This window comes from Aquila chrysaetos, chromosome 14 (assembly GCF_900496995.4).
Source record: "Aquila chrysaetos chrysaetos chromosome 14, bAquChr1.4, whole genome shotgun sequence".
NCBI lineage: Eukaryota > Metazoa > Chordata > Aves > Accipitriformes > Accipitridae > Aquila > Aquila chrysaetos.
The window spans coordinates 5,647,393-5,663,033 of NC_044017.1; the positions used below are offsets into that span (position 1 = coordinate 5,647,393).

The 15,641-nt window shown below is 42.5% G+C and overlaps 1 protein-coding gene across 1 annotated transcript in view; it reads right to left on the bottom strand.

Annotated features, from left to right (window-relative positions):
* Positions 1-15,641, bottom strand: part of MBNL2 (muscleblind like splicing regulator 2) — a 97,365-nt gene that overhangs the window by 33,484 nt on the left and 48,240 nt on the right. Inside the window, 1 exon segment of the mRNA XM_030036466.2 lies at positions 1,789-1,953. Within this exon segment, the coding sequence (XP_029892326.1) occupies positions 1,789-1,953 (165 nt within the window).

The window sequence follows — 15,641 nt, forward strand, 5'->3', positions numbered from 1 at the left end:
TTAGTACCAAGAAGATGCTTTGAGCAGCAGATTAGCCAGGATACCCAACTGTACAGAAATGGCATCTACCTGCCCTAGAGAATTAAAAGTGCATAATGCTCTGTTTTTATCAGAGATCAAAACTGCTTGATATCAAACAGCCCAGTTTATATGTCAAGTGTGAGCTAAATTCTTTAGAGCACAGTAATGAACATTTATATGAAACAATGGTTCAATTATGTTGAGGACAATATGTGTTATGTAAAATATAAATAACAGCTTTGTATCAGATATAATTTTAAGAATAAATCCACATGTCAAATGACTTCTGTGGAATTTTCTTTCACTTTTCATCCATTTGGTCAAGGCTGAGTCATCTTAATCTGGCAATTTGTGTGAGACAGAGAAATAAAACCCGGCACTTTTATCAGACCAATCAGTACAGAAGGCATTACATCATGAAATTGTAAAGTTCAAATGATGAAATGCGTGAGTAGAAAAAAGTATAATTTTGCCACTTTAATTTTTCTCATAATACTAAGAGGTAGAATCTATTACTTCAACAAAACTTTTTTTGGTGAACACTCAAGCAGTAAAAAAACAGGAAATATCAAAACGCATTATGCCAATATACCAAGATACATTTTGATGAACATGTACCAGAAATTCAGGGACTCCTGACATCCAATTTTTGTTCATGCCTCCCACCTTACAGCAGATATTTCAAGTGTAAAAACACTTTCGAAAAAGGCATCTGAGGTGAGCTTCTTGTGACCAAATACAAATGTCCTCCTCTGAGATGCTTATGCTTGGCTCCTATGATAGCCCGTGGAAGGGCAGAGGCACTTAAAAAACCAAATCATCTAATCCGAATGCAGACGTCTGAAACAAGCCAAGTGAATAGTAACCAGAAGTGCCTAGGTCTTTATTGATAAACTATAAACGGACCTTGGGAGCCCAACGCAGAAGTTGATGCCAACACTCCAGATGCCTCAAGTTAGAGAAAGAAATCCACTCCAGTGGGATGCCTTACAGTAGGCATTCAGATTGAGAAAACATCATTAGCAGCCATGTGTGAAAAGTTTAATTCAGATTACTTGCCTAACCATGCTTTGGAAGTCTGGTACAACGAGGAGCTCAACTGCAAAGGCAGCCCAGAGCAAACTGATCATTTTAATGCATATCCAAAGATGTTGCTCAGGCATGCAAGACTCTAGTTTTATGTCACCTCCTGGATTTGAAGTGTCCCAGGCACCATGTGCATCACCTTAAGATAAAACGCTGAGTTTGTAAAGTGTATGCACCAGCAATTCTCTGTCTTATTCTGGGACACTTCAGATTTCAAGAGAGTAAGAAAATGCTACCCAGAATGACATTAACCTTTGCTCCTGGTACTGGGATTAAACACTATTTAAAGCCCTTCAAACCCATAAACTCCTGGGAAACTTTGCATTCCTACTCAAATAGCTTACTAGCAAATTATTACACAAATTTTCACCTCCAGAAGGATTACAGGTAAAAACCTTGCAAATCTAGACTAAACCTGACATGAATTGAATGAAGGTTAAAAAAAAAAAAAAGGAAAAAATATGCAAATTATTCTGGGATAAAAAAAATATATCAAATCTACAGCAACACTCCATTATATGTTCAAATGCAAATATAAATGAACATATCTCTAGCATCCCAGCAATTCCTTAAGTCAACAGACGGGGACTATTTTTATTGATACTAGTTTAGAGAACTTTTGCAAGTCAATGTGGTCTTCAACTTTACTTACCATTAACACCATCAGAGAAATATACTTACCACTGGCTGTAGCGGTGTCCCTGGAAACATGAACTGCATTTGCTGGGCAAGCATTGCTGCTGCAGTTTTTTGTTGGATTAAGTTGTTCCTGCCATTGATTTCCAGTTGAGTTTTTAAATGTGTTGGTGGATGAAGGTACTTGCAGTTCTCCCTTGTACAACGACCCTGGAAAAAGAAGTCACACTAATTGGTCTGCTGCTTTTGATGATAGTTTAATGCCTTCAAGCAAAATATTACATGATAAACTAAGCAAGAACTAATGAAATACAGGGTGGTTCCTGGGAACTGTGTAGCAGGCTGGGAGGAGCTGATGGCCTTAAGCTCTGCCTCAGCCCACTACCTCTGATTGATCGTTAAGGCTATTAGTCACAAAAAAAAAAGAGACAGACTTTGAAACAGCATTTTCACTGTTAAGTACAGATCACTGCTATACAATTAATACTCTGAGTATTATTCAGACTGCCTGAACTGCCTCTCATGCTATCTTGGCTAGAGTATCTGGTGTTACCATAACATAAATGTTCTTTATAAATGGCATTACTTTATGAATAACAAATTTAAACCTTCTTTAAGAGAAATGCAGCTTTTAAGTATATTATATTAAAAAATAATTGTGTGTTCATGGCAGTAAGGATCTAAAGTGGCCACCCTCTGCTTGCGCTCTCTCATACGTTCATCCTTATTCCAGTTCACTGCCTTCTAGCCTCCTGTTTTTATTACATCAGCACAACTTTGAACTATTTCCATTCAAGTATAAAAGAACAGAAGTCAAGCTGGTACTTTTGCAGCCTAAATTTAGAAGCAGTGCGTGGAGCTAAATCTGAAGGTACACAGCAAAAGGAGAGCTCCTGATCAACCTGAAAGCAAGAATTTTTAGACAGTTATGAGACAATAAGAGACAATAAAAATATGGGTGGGCAGTCACCTATGAGGTGGCTTGTGCTGGAGGAGATGGACATGGAGCACACCTCTACAAGCACTGCGTGCTGACCAAAACGTAGGCAGAGCAGCGTAAGACGTGCTGATATATTTTCCCCCAGAAAGAGAAATCGTGGGGTGCACCAGCAGGTTGTGCAGCTGCAGGGCAGGACCTGCTGAGATCAGAAGCTCCTCGATGACACAGCTCACAAGCAGTCACAAAATTTTAAGAGCTGCGGCTAGAGGACCTAGAGCATTAGGCAAACTGCATTTGACACACTCAACTTGTAAAAGGTAAGTTCCCAAATTGAGATGTTTTTAAAAAGTGCTTTTTAAACTTTCCAGTCACTGGCATAAGGGCTTTACAATTTGTAGCCAAGCAGGAATATCCTATAGCCAAGAAAACATTAAGATCCCTATGCAAGTACATCACACAGTACACATGTACACCGACTCTGTCTACGCAAACACACACACACACTGCTACAAAACCTTCAATACGCTTCCAATGTCCCAGAACAGCAGCGTTAATGCTATACTTTTTACTCAGACAGCGGAACACTGCTGATTCTGCCTCTAATCTGCTATAAGGATGTAGTAACTACCTACACAGGAGTGAGTTAAACATGTTCAGGAAGGTTCTCCCGCACCGAGGCTGACGGGAATGCAAACAGCTATTTCCACACTATTAAACTATTGAGAACAGCCCTTTCCTGAACTGCGCCTGGCCACTGCTCACGAGTATGCTAAATGGCAGAGGCCAGAAGAGTTCAAGAAAGCTAAAAATTTAAGGAAAAAAAAAAACGGTCTCGGCACTCAGGAACACTTCTTGGTGCTGTTTCAACCTGCTAGTATAAATGCAGCCATTTTCAGGACATCATGCCTTCCTTCTGACTTCTGTTGTGCGAGTCACTAATGCTGCCTCATTTAATAAAGTACACAAAAGGAATGTTACTTCGTCAGCTGGCATGAGCAGAACCAGAAATAGTCACGACTTGATGGACACAGAAGAAGGCGGGCTCTTCCATTCGGGGGGAACAAGGCCATCGCCTTCATAACGTTAAATTGGAGCATGGGCAATGAGCATACACTTGCGTGTTAGCTGATGAGGCCAACTGATTAATACCTTTTTAACTGAGATCTATTTAACCTTAATCTATTTTGTATATGAATGGTTCATAGAGCAAATCTGAAAATTAAATCAGCAAAATCAAATCAAACTACCTGATGGAGGTATCTACCTGCGGAAACAAAAGTGCTCCTCAAATAAGGACTGAGAGCAACTCTCAACCACAGTGGCTTTTGAAGTACCTTAAGCCTGAAGAGTGCCTTCAGCCAGCCCTCCACACTCGCCTCTGAAAGCACACGGCCACTATATACCATCACTTCAAGCTCTGCAAAGCAACCCACAGTGCACAAAAGATTGGTTATTTCAGAAAACTTTCCAAAATAATCCAACCATACAAAAATGTACTGTCCTCTCTAAACTTATTCATGTCTGTGCCTCATTTACTAGTTTTTTGAGCTCCTGGTTAGCAATGAACATACTATAAAAGAGCTGTGTGGCCCTGTCACGCTACTATAGAAAGCGTTGTAAACAGATCAAGCCTTGTTGAAATTAAATGACCCAAAATAAACCGCAGTGGAATGAGCACTGAAAATAGTGAGCAGATTAATCCAGCCCTAGCTACAAAAATTAAATAAATTCTGAGACCCGCTTTCACTTTTTGGACCTAGAATGGTTGCAAGGAAATGCCTATAAGCAACTTTTCATTCCGTTTTTTAACAAACGCTCCATGTCCCTGTGAACTCCTGACAAGATTAGTTTCAGAGAGGAACAGGGCTGATTCCCAACTACCAATCATTGCAAGAACAAAAATTCAAACTTGTAGTGTTATCTCCATCAAATGGGACCCTGTTTTTTATTTTCTTTATTAAAAAGCCAAATATGAAGTCCAACTGAGATGACAGCACAAATCAACCAAACAGCAGAACGGGCATCTGTACACAACATGTAGGGGTATTCAACATGTTGGTTGGCTCAACATCTACAATAAGACTCCACTTTGGATTCTTGCAAAAAACTACTGTGCTAGCCGGCCACCTCATAACAAATACAGAGACAAAACTGAGTGCTTTAACTTCAGGATGCATCAGTATCAAGCCTCTGGAGCGAGGCTTGGTTCACCACAGCTCTTAAAACCACAGTAGTTCAGGAGCTGCTCCACAGACATTCAGTCCCCGCCGGTGCACGGCAGCACAAACTCTGTCAGCAGGATGAGGCAGGCAGCGGGGAAAGTAATTGCTTCATACAACTTTTAACCTGCTCCCACAGATGAGTCAGAGTCCTGAAACTGAGGGCGCAAACAGATTGGTTTGAAACTTGGTCCCTAGAAACTCCTGCCACCCGTGAAGCGAAGGTTATCAACAAGCACATCAGAAGCTGTTGCGCACTTCCCATGCGAGTTCACCCGAAAAAATCACTTTCAATAAACTGTTTCCTTATCTGAAATAGATACTAACAACAAACAGACATCAGATTAAATTCCCAGCACTGTTACTCCCCTCATCCTACAGGGATGGTACCTACCTCTGACCTTCCATTTCTCTGCCTTTGTCCTCTACAACTAGCCTAGCCTAATGCATACGACCACATTTCAGGCAGGTAATGGAAAGTTTTAGCAGAAAAACTACTTTTCTACTGCTAATTATCCAGACTGGGAACATGCTGTGGCTCGCGTTGGGGGTGTGCCACAGGCTTCATTCCAGTAAAGAAATGGGAGAGGGAAATGGTGCACCAAGGAGCTGGGAACTCAAAGGACTCCAGTGCCCATCACCCAGGCACAGCAACGAGTGGCTCCGCTTCTGCAAGGGCAATGGTCTTGGGAGCTGCTACCTGACTGGCTTAATATCAAAACCACATCCCTTAACAAGCCATGTCACACCATTGACTTTTTTTTTTTTTAAATCAATAGATTTCCCTATTAAGAACAATAGGTAGTTTGCCTAAAATCAATGGCACAAGACAGCCCACAGACTGGAGCACATTAAAAAGCTAGGTATGTGCTAAGAATTATAATTTTAAAATAAACAAAACGAGGCAAGTGCAGAAGTAACATCCCGTAACTTTGCATATTAAAATACTAAGAACCTATTTCCTGTCCACAAGTTGTACGGCCACATCTCTGTCTTGAATATTTTACAAATCCACAGCTTGCTTCAGTATTTTAGAATTGCTCTAATAGTAACAACAGTAATAACAATTCATCCAGGCGCAGGCTGGGAAGTGCTTATGCATAATAATGATTTAGTTTTTACTTACTAAAATTACCTTTATCTTTCATACAAATAAGATGTCTGAATTAAAAAAAAAAAAGAAGGCAAAACAATGTTTCTTTTATCTTTTATCTCTTAAGCTGAGAATCAGCTAACACATCCACAATCATTTCGCTCAGGTACCGAATTCTGCTTTTAAGATGGAGGTCAATACATATTGTTAGCATGCTTATCATAAAATAACAGCCCCAATCTATACAGTCAATCCAAAACTGTTGTAAGACACTTCTGCAGTGCAATGTGGTAGGGTTTTTTTGGCAAAAGGACAGGCTAATTCGGGTTGGAAGGGACCTCGAGAGATTCCCAGTCCAGCCTGCTCAGAGCAGGGTCAGCCCTGGGGTCAGCCCAGGTTGCTCCAGCTGGGTCTTGGAAAACTCCACGGCTGGAGCCTGCACAACCTCTCTGAGCAACCTGATCTACTGCTTGGCTGTCCTCATGGTGAAGATGATTTTCCTTATGTTCAGTCTGAACCTGTCTAGTTTGGGCTTACGCCAGCTGCCTCGTGTCCTCCCACCATGCACAGCTGTGAGGAGCTGGGCTGCTCCTTTGGACAACCTCCTTGTCCTTGAAGGTTGCCATTACAGGAGGAACATCACCATGCAACGTTGTCATGTTGTCTTCTGTTAGTGTGCCTGCCTCAGGTTTAAGCCCTGAGGGATACATATTAGATTTTTTAAACCATACCAGCTAAATTAAGACTCCCTCTATGCTTTACCTCATACTTTGGTGTCGTGGTTTAACCCCAGCCAGCAATTAAGCACCACGCAGCTGCTTGCTCACTTTCCCTCCACCCAGTGGGACGGGGGAGAGAATCAGGGAAAAGAAAAGCAGAACTCATGGGTTGAGATAAGAACAGTTTAATAGGACAGAAAGGAAGAAAACAATAATGATAACAATAACAATAAGGAAATTACAATAATAATAAAAGGACTGGAATATACAAAACAAGTGATGCACAGTGCAATTGCTCACCACTCCCTGACCGATGCCCAGTTAGTCCCCAAGAAGTGATCTGCCCCCAGGCCAACTCCCCCCAGTTTATATACTGGGCATGACGTCCCATGGTATGGAATACCCCTTTGGCCAGTTTGGGTCAGCTGCCCTGGCTGTGTCCCCTCCCAAATTCTTGTGCCCCTCCAGCCTTCTCGCTGGCTGGGCATCAGAAGCTGAAAAATCCTTGGCTTAGTCTAAACGCTACTTAGCAACAACTGAAAACATCAGTGTGTTATCAACATTCTTCTCACACTAAATCCAAAACATAACGCTATAGCAGCTACTAGAAAGAAAATTAACTCTATCCCAGCCGAAACCAGGACATTTGGGAAGGCAGCAGCCATGGTTACCTGCCATGCTATCAAAGCAGCAGTGTTATCCACCATCAAACCAGCCAAATTATTTAAATTTTTCTTAAATAGCTGAAATGGGTAAAGTCCAGCTTGAAGCTGAGCATACAAATCCGAAGTTAACTGAGGCCATTTATTGATACTATCAGTGGGAAATAACAGAGCATGCCTCCCCCACCTCACAACATTGCCTAACATCTGACACGGGTCTCCTAACTACAGACCCAGAAACAACTCACACCATAAATATAACTTTGCTCGAGCCACGCTCGTCCTGAAGGGCCAGCCAAAACGTGTACGCGGCTGGCAGACCACGCTCACGCTCGGTGCACGCTCTAGCCTCTCCCTTAACGGGGTTGTGATTTGGATCTCTCTCTTCTACCCAGACACTGATTTTTGCATAACCAGTAAGAACTTTGTGATATGTCTTTGAGATGTCTGCCTCTAGCAGCTTGAAATTGGCCAAGGTGTTCAAAAGTTACCGGGGCGCAAGGATGATACTGGCAAAAATATGGATAGTGCAATTATGCAAAACGTGTTTCCTTAAGAAAACAAGCTAAAACTAACGAATGCAGATGAAATTCTATGATCTCTCAGGATTAAATATGCAGTCTTATGGGAAAAAAAAGAAATGTATATGACTTCCAAGACACGAATGGTTTTAGAAGGCATCTGAGCAACTGGTTCTACAAGGGCAAAAAGATTTTCTGGTTTCCAGGTAGACACTCTGAGATCCAAACATTTGCTGGAGTCAGAAAAGACACACCAAAAAAATATTTTTTTTTAAAAATAGTAATAATCACTTGATGCCACAACCACCTCTCCTACTGGAAAAAAAAAAAAAATATTGCAATTTTCTGTATCATGCAGCTTCAGCAAACTTGCACATGCTTATAAAGATCAGATCACATTTTAATAAACTAATGCGCTTGCAACTGTGGGCATGCTGGTTAGCTAGACATCACCTGCTTCATATTGATATTAGATACCTGAAGATATTACATACTGTTCAAACCTTGGCAGAGGAAGAGCTAGCACAGGCCACTGTCTGGGGCTGTGGCAGCACACAGCAAGAATAGCCACAGAGACAGCAGTGTCAGCAGCTGTGGAGGTACCTAAGCCGTAAATACTCCTCTGGAAGAGTTTCTGACAAGAGCAGAAACTCTTTCTTCTGCTTTAGGATTCCTCCTCATACGCCCCTCAAAAAGTTCTGGTTGGGAATGCGTGTGGCCTCACCCAATCAATTTAACAATTTCACTGATGCATAAATCAGGAACTTCTCAATTCCAATAATCCCGAGCTCCCTGGGGCTAAAAATAGACCCAGTCAATAGGAGGGCAGGGTATTTTGAGATACTTAAGCTTCTGCTCCTGTCCATACACAGCCACACTAACTCTACCACCCCAAAACATCCAGTTCAAATGTTATTTTCAAATGCAGAAATACCAAAAAGGAAAAAAAAACCTAACTAAAGAAAACACGGACTGAGTATTCATACACAGAGAGGGATGATTCCTCTTGTTCTACAGGACTTGCATTTATGCATTTCCCTATATATTTTAGTACATGAGAGCTCAATCACCAACAGCACTTTCAACACTCATGGAAAACCACTTGAGTTCAGATTGAACTGAGTTAAAAAGTATTTTCCGTCTAGCATCACAATGTGGGAATTCAATTTTCCTATGCAGGCCTATCTGCTTCTTAACTTCTCTCAGAAAGTAAAAAAACAGATACCACACCTCCATTAAAGTATTCCCTTTGCACTTGCTGTGAATATGTACCATCTCACACAGTCTGTAGGACTACACATGTCCATAGAGTTAAGCATATGTGCAAGGACTTAGGGGATTTAGTTAAGCCTTAAGAATGACTAGTCACAGATTTTAGAAATGTAACTTAGCATTTTATTTCTTCCTTAAGGTATACAAAAAAGCTTCAAACGTTTTTTTGAATTTTGCATAATTTCACATCCAGAGTAGGTTGACTTGCAAATATGCACGCTTATGAAAACATGATTCCTTTAGCCTAAGTAGAATCACATCTAATTTTATAGAAAAAAATGGAGATCAGAATAAGATCCCTTATCTTGAAAATGAGACATACTTGAACTATTTGAGGAAAAGAAAAATAATTTCAAAAGGACCAAACTGTACTAGTAGCAGAAATATTAAGCTTTTGATGGAGAGTTCAAATGTCTCAAACTTCACTTGTTCCCATACACCTTACTGCCACAAAGACCTAAAGGAAAAAATGTATTTCAAAAAAACACAAGTAACTCTTGTATTACACTTGAAATATTTCAGCTGTTGGATCTGTTTTCCTGGAAAAGAACTCAAAAACCAAACAAAAAACACCAACAAAAACAACTTAGAAACTTTGCTGAGAAATTAATTCTGTATTTCCAAAGCCACCTTGCAAGTCCGCCCACCGTAGTTAGTGAGTGTGCATACATATTTATACGCACCTACACACTTCCGTTTCAAGGAAAAGTAGAAGGCAAATTCACTTTCTTAAAGTAGAAAAGAAAAGGCAAAAAATTCTCAGGTGACTTCAGCTTGGTTCGGTTTCCAACAAGCTAAGAAAACCATCAGCTGCTCTTCTAATGATTTCAATGATTTGTAAGAAACTAAAAGCTGGTAAAATAAAAATGATCATTTTATTCATAAAGTTAGAGAACAAGAACTGCCTGTAACCGACAGAAAAAAACAGAAAAATATTGAAGAAAAATGGAGGTCTTACAAAAAGATGGAATGTCTAAATGATGTAAGAGTCTTAACACTAAAGACTTAATAGGAGATATTTATTTAAATGGAAAAAGACAAAATGTTCTACTGAAGAGCACATATGCAATGCACACAGAGCTCCAAGTCTCTCAAGATGCTCTTTCAAACAAATGTTGAGAAGGACGGCTATAGAGAATGGTTTAATAATTTGCCTTGCAATATCAAGGGAAGTGTACTCGATATTAAATTGCTCAGAAGAGAAAGAACTCACGCAGATATTGCAGATGCCAAAAAAAAAAGACGCTTATGAAATTGTAAGTCGTTTGACAAACATCCTCGATATTACTCTAACAAATAAGACAAAGAAAATTCAGACAAAGAAACAACATTTTAAACTAATATCAATTTATTTTATTTCTGTGTTTACTGCCTTGAAAATAATTTGAGAATAATAGGGAAATAAAGCTTATTTCTTCCCCTCACTGGCACTCAAAATCTAAACCAGTTATTTTTATCTTAGCTTTATGTTTGGCTACCAGCGTCTATCACTACATCACAAGCAACTGTGGACAACCCTTGAAATAAACCTTGACTAATGCACAGAGGGAACTTTCATGGAACAAGAGGCAGTCAACACACAGTATAGGGGAAGACCCCTATGGAATGAACATAAAGAAAGCAGAGGGAAGCGTGACCTCGTTTAGTTAAAATTCCTCAAATGTCTGATTTCAGTTACACGGGTGGTGAGACTCTTCACGGGACGTGAAGGACTAGATGCAGCCTGCCATGCGACTCAAGACGGGTTGCGGTAGCAGAGTGGTGATTTAAGTCCTCCAACTCCGCCCGCTCAGAGAAGTCAATGTGTTTGCAGATTCCTGCATGACAGAAAGAACGTCTAAAACCTTTATGGAGTCTCACGATACAGCGTTACACGCGCTTAATTGATGGCTGGGCAGCTTTAACGCACCCACTCATCACAAGGGTCGAGTGTTTTCGTGGGAGACAGAAGAAGCCTGTGTAAATTGCAGGTAGGACCACACAGTAACTCAAGGTGACACAGATTTTTTGCTGGTAAACAACATACTCCACGATTAAGTTTAACTTGACTGAACCGTAAAAGAAGAAGATAAGAGCTTGGAAAGAAGCAATTTTCTTCAACTTTTCTCTATATCTTAAGAGCAGACAAAAATAGCCATTCCAGAAGTAATGTCAGTAAAGGACAGTAAGTTGTTTGACTCCAGGTCAGCTGGCAAGAGAAAAGGCAACAGTGGTGTAGCAGAACAACAGCAGAAGACCAACCATGAAGATGGGCATGGCACGGCGTCGCTTCCTGATGTACCTCTTTCCTCACCTCCTTTACAGTTCCCATAAAAGCCTTCAAGCAGATGTATGCTGACTGTAATGCAAGCTTGCTCATACGAACAGGACTGAGATTAAACTCCCTTGGCTTGGAAACACCACTTTGCAGTGAAAAGGTAACCGAAGATAACTGCAGAACTGACAGTCAAGCCCTGAAGACACCTTATTTCTCTCTTGGTGGCCTGTGAAGGAAAGCCACCATGACTCAGCACATGGACTACACCCTCCAACGTCCATACCACACATCCTCCACCGTAACCAGGTTGGAAAAGAAAGAGTGAGTAGTGAGGACAGGTCTTTGCTGCTGGGATGCCCATGAGCCCAAATGGTGAGCAGCCCAGCAAGGACCAGGCAATAGACTGGTACGCTAACAATGGTTCCTTCAACAACGCATCGTGAATCTTAACATGCCTCAGAAAAAGCCATAAAATCAATTACATGGCATCAAAAAGGAGCAGGAGACATGCATTGGCAGTGAGGAGCCTGGCTGACCGGATCAGAAGCAAATGGGAGGACAGCGCCGTAAAACCGACCACGTTAGCCTCCTACAACAAGTCAGCTGCCCAAGGGAGCTGTCATGGTTTAACCTCAGCCAGCAATTAAGCACCACGCAGCTGCTCACTGACTTCCCCTCCACCCAGTGGGACGGGGGAGAGAATCAGGAAAAAAAGTAAAACTTGTGGGTTGAGATAAGAACAGTTTAATAGAACAGAAGGGAAGAAAATAATAATGATAATAAAATGACAATAGATAATAATAATGATGATGATGATGATGATAATAATAATAATAATAATAACAACAACAACAACAATAAAAGAATTGGAATATACAAAACAAGTGATGCACAGTGCAATTGCTCACCACTCCCTGACCGATGCCCAGTTAGTCCCCAAGAAGTGATCTGCCCCTAGGCCAACTCCCCCCAGTTTATATACTGGGCATGACGTCCCATGGTATGGAATACCCCTTTGGCCAGTTTGGGTCAGCTGCCCTGGCTGTGTCCCCTCCCAACTTCTTGTGCCCCTCCAGCCTTCTCGCTGGCTGGGCATCAGAAGCTGAAAAATCCTTAGTCTAAACACTACTTAGCAACAACTGAAAACATCAGTGTGTTATCAACATTCTTCTCACACTAAATCCAAAACATAACGCTATAGCAGCTACTAGAAAGAAAATTAACTCTACCCCAGCCGAAACCAGGACAGGAGCCTTGAGAAGAAGCTTCATTTGAGACTTGCGGTGAAACCAAAAGAGATTTGGAAAAGGCCCTTTATTTGAAAGTCCCACCCTATGGAAAAGGTCATCAGCACAATGTAGCGAGTCCCTTACGTGCCCCACTGGTGTGCTGCAGAGAAAGGCGGACCGAATGGACCGGTCGCAAGTGACCACCTTGGCCACCAGCTCTGGAGCTGGATGCCCAGCAGCCACGAACTGCGACGGGGGTGACCCGATCTGCCGTCGGCGCGTCCCCGTGCCGCGCCTTGCGGGGACGCTTTCACCGCGGCCAGGCCGCCCTGCGCCCGCGCGTGCACCGAACAACGCGCTGGGGATCCCAGTCCGCCGGGGGCTTGCGGGGCCTCTTCCCCGCCGGGGATTTCGCGCTTTCTTGGCCGATCGCGTCACCAAAAAAAAGGAAAAAGCTAGGGCCGAGTTAAACATACAAATTGCTGAGGACACCTTACGTAATTGCAGAGGTGAAAAGTACACTGTCTTGTCCCTCTGCAGAGGAGGAGTGTTCACCCGCCCTCGGTGGCAGTGCTGGAACCGCAGCTGCGTTATTAATAAATCATCGGCTTCGCTCCCAGGATGAGCCAGCGAGGGCTGGAGTCTGACAGGAGCTCTCAACTCACTGGTAAGTTGCTGAAAACGCACAGAAACTTCTCGGTGTTTTAGAAATTCCATGTACGTGGAACTGCACTAAAAAGCACAAATTAAAGAAAAAACTCCTAAAAATTAAAATATATTTCATTTCCAAAGAAGAATCACACGTAAAATCCCTCGTATTATCTATAACCACATGAGAAGCAGCAAACGAATTATTGAGATGAAAAGACACCATATCACTATGGGACCACCTACAGAGAGCAACCAAGTGTGCCTGACCTGAAAAGCAAAAGGTAAGCAGGCAGCTTTCCTAGCCTTTTCTATACTCCTCCTCTTCTGGGAATTGTTTTTTTAATATCAATGGTATGTTTCAGTTTCTATCTTTTCTTGCAGTCCGACACACCTCGGATTTCCCTCTTCAGGGAACGGAGAAACCAGCACTACTAGCAGGAGGGGCAGTGAGATCCCTGCCCTGAAGCAGCAGGATATGAGAGTTATCAGTGAGAAATACCCAGAGAATCAACAAACCAGATCAGCTTAAAAAAAAGTGGGTGGCAAGAGGTCCAGAAATTCAAACAAGAGGAAAGAACGAAGCCCTGGCATCCCAGTAACCCCAAAAAACCCTTTTCTTTTTGCTGAAGGGCTATCTGTCCCCCTCCACCCAGTATTAGGAAGCTTCCAGAAGATCTAGCAAAAATAGCAAGAAGTATAATGCAGTTACATTTATCTCAAATGGTAGCTTACAGAATTAGGCAGCTAAATCACGGTTATGAGAAAAGATAAGACACATTAGGATGTCTTATAACCTTCCTTGAATGCTATATTCGTCTAAGTACTAGAATATGTGATTGTGGTCTTGAAAGTGCTTATACCTTCTCAATACTATGTTCGAGGAGCAGATAATTATTCCCTTCCTTAAGACAGATTCAGCACCGACTAAATAAAATTCTAGGTTAATCTCAAATTAAAATACTGCCTCTGGGTTTCCAAGGCATAATATCCATGACTTTCAGTGGAGCGCACACATCGGACTCCCTACCATTTATTGTTCTGCAGTGACATTGTCAGTGTATTCCAATGTCCATGCCAGCTGTGTTCATCAGTGTCACGAGAAGACGCGGTGACACCAACCTCAATTACATGATGGCATCTACTATTTTACACAGCCTTCTTTCCCAGACAGCAAACAGGCAGTCGAATAGTACTTCTTTTAACCCCGACAGTCAGCGGGTAGTAGTACTCTAATGCACGTTCATCTATCTCCTGGCCTGAATACAAGATATTCACTTCCTTTGGGGCCTATCCATAGGGCTGGCTCTATAGGATCACATTAGGAATGGCTCCATTAAAATTATTAATGGATTTCTTGGTCTTCTTGTGAGACTAGACAGCATTACTCCCACTCTACACTGAATAAACTGAGACCAAATATGGTTGAAGAGCTGAGAAGTGCCTGCATTTTTTGGCTGCAGATCTCTGCCCTCCTTCCACTCTGCCGTTGCATCCACGTGGGACATGCAGGTGCTCCACTAGACTCCTACTCCTCTTGGGTTTTGGGAGTCCAACCACCTAAGGGCTATAGCGGTGAAGCTGCCCGTTTTGGGGACTCACTCGCTGGTCCCCAGAGGAGCAGTGAATGCCTGACCAGGAGGCCACCTCCTGCCAACTCTGCCATTGCCCGCCTCGCTTGTGGCACCAGCACCCTCCGGATGGAGACCTGACCCCCTCCCCATGCCATCCCCGCTCCAGAAAGCCGTCCGTGACGTGCACACACCCCGGCAGAGTCAAATACAAGGCTGGAAGAGAGCGCACGCTAACGTTACCTGGACAGCACATCTCCGACACGTTTTCCTCAACTCTTGGCTCCCACCCAGTTCACCTGGGCGAACTCCCACCTCGTCCCAGCTCTCCCTCTTCCTCTGCCTCTCCTCGCCTTTGGCATCGCCTCTTCCCCGCTCCGGCACCAGCGCCTGGCGCCGGACGGAGCAAAGGCAGAGAGAGTCCTCGGTCTGCAGCCGGCTCGGCGCGCACGGAGCCCGTCTGATCGGCATGCCGGCCGGCGCGTGGGCTCTGCTGGGCGTGCATAGGTGGCGAGTTTTCACTGAAGAAATGACCAAATTGGGGTGAAATTTCATAAAAATAGCATAAGGCAAATTGCTGATATCAGAGCAACCCTTCTGCTGCTAGATCTCAAGGTTCAGCTGTAAACAATGAGAAATCAAGTTTATTATTGAACCAGTCCTAAGAAACACTTAAAAAGGAAAAACAAGGTATTTACGTCTCAGCTGTTTCTCAAAAATGGTTAAAGCGTTTCACTGAAACTTTAAATAAACACTCTAAGTCAGTC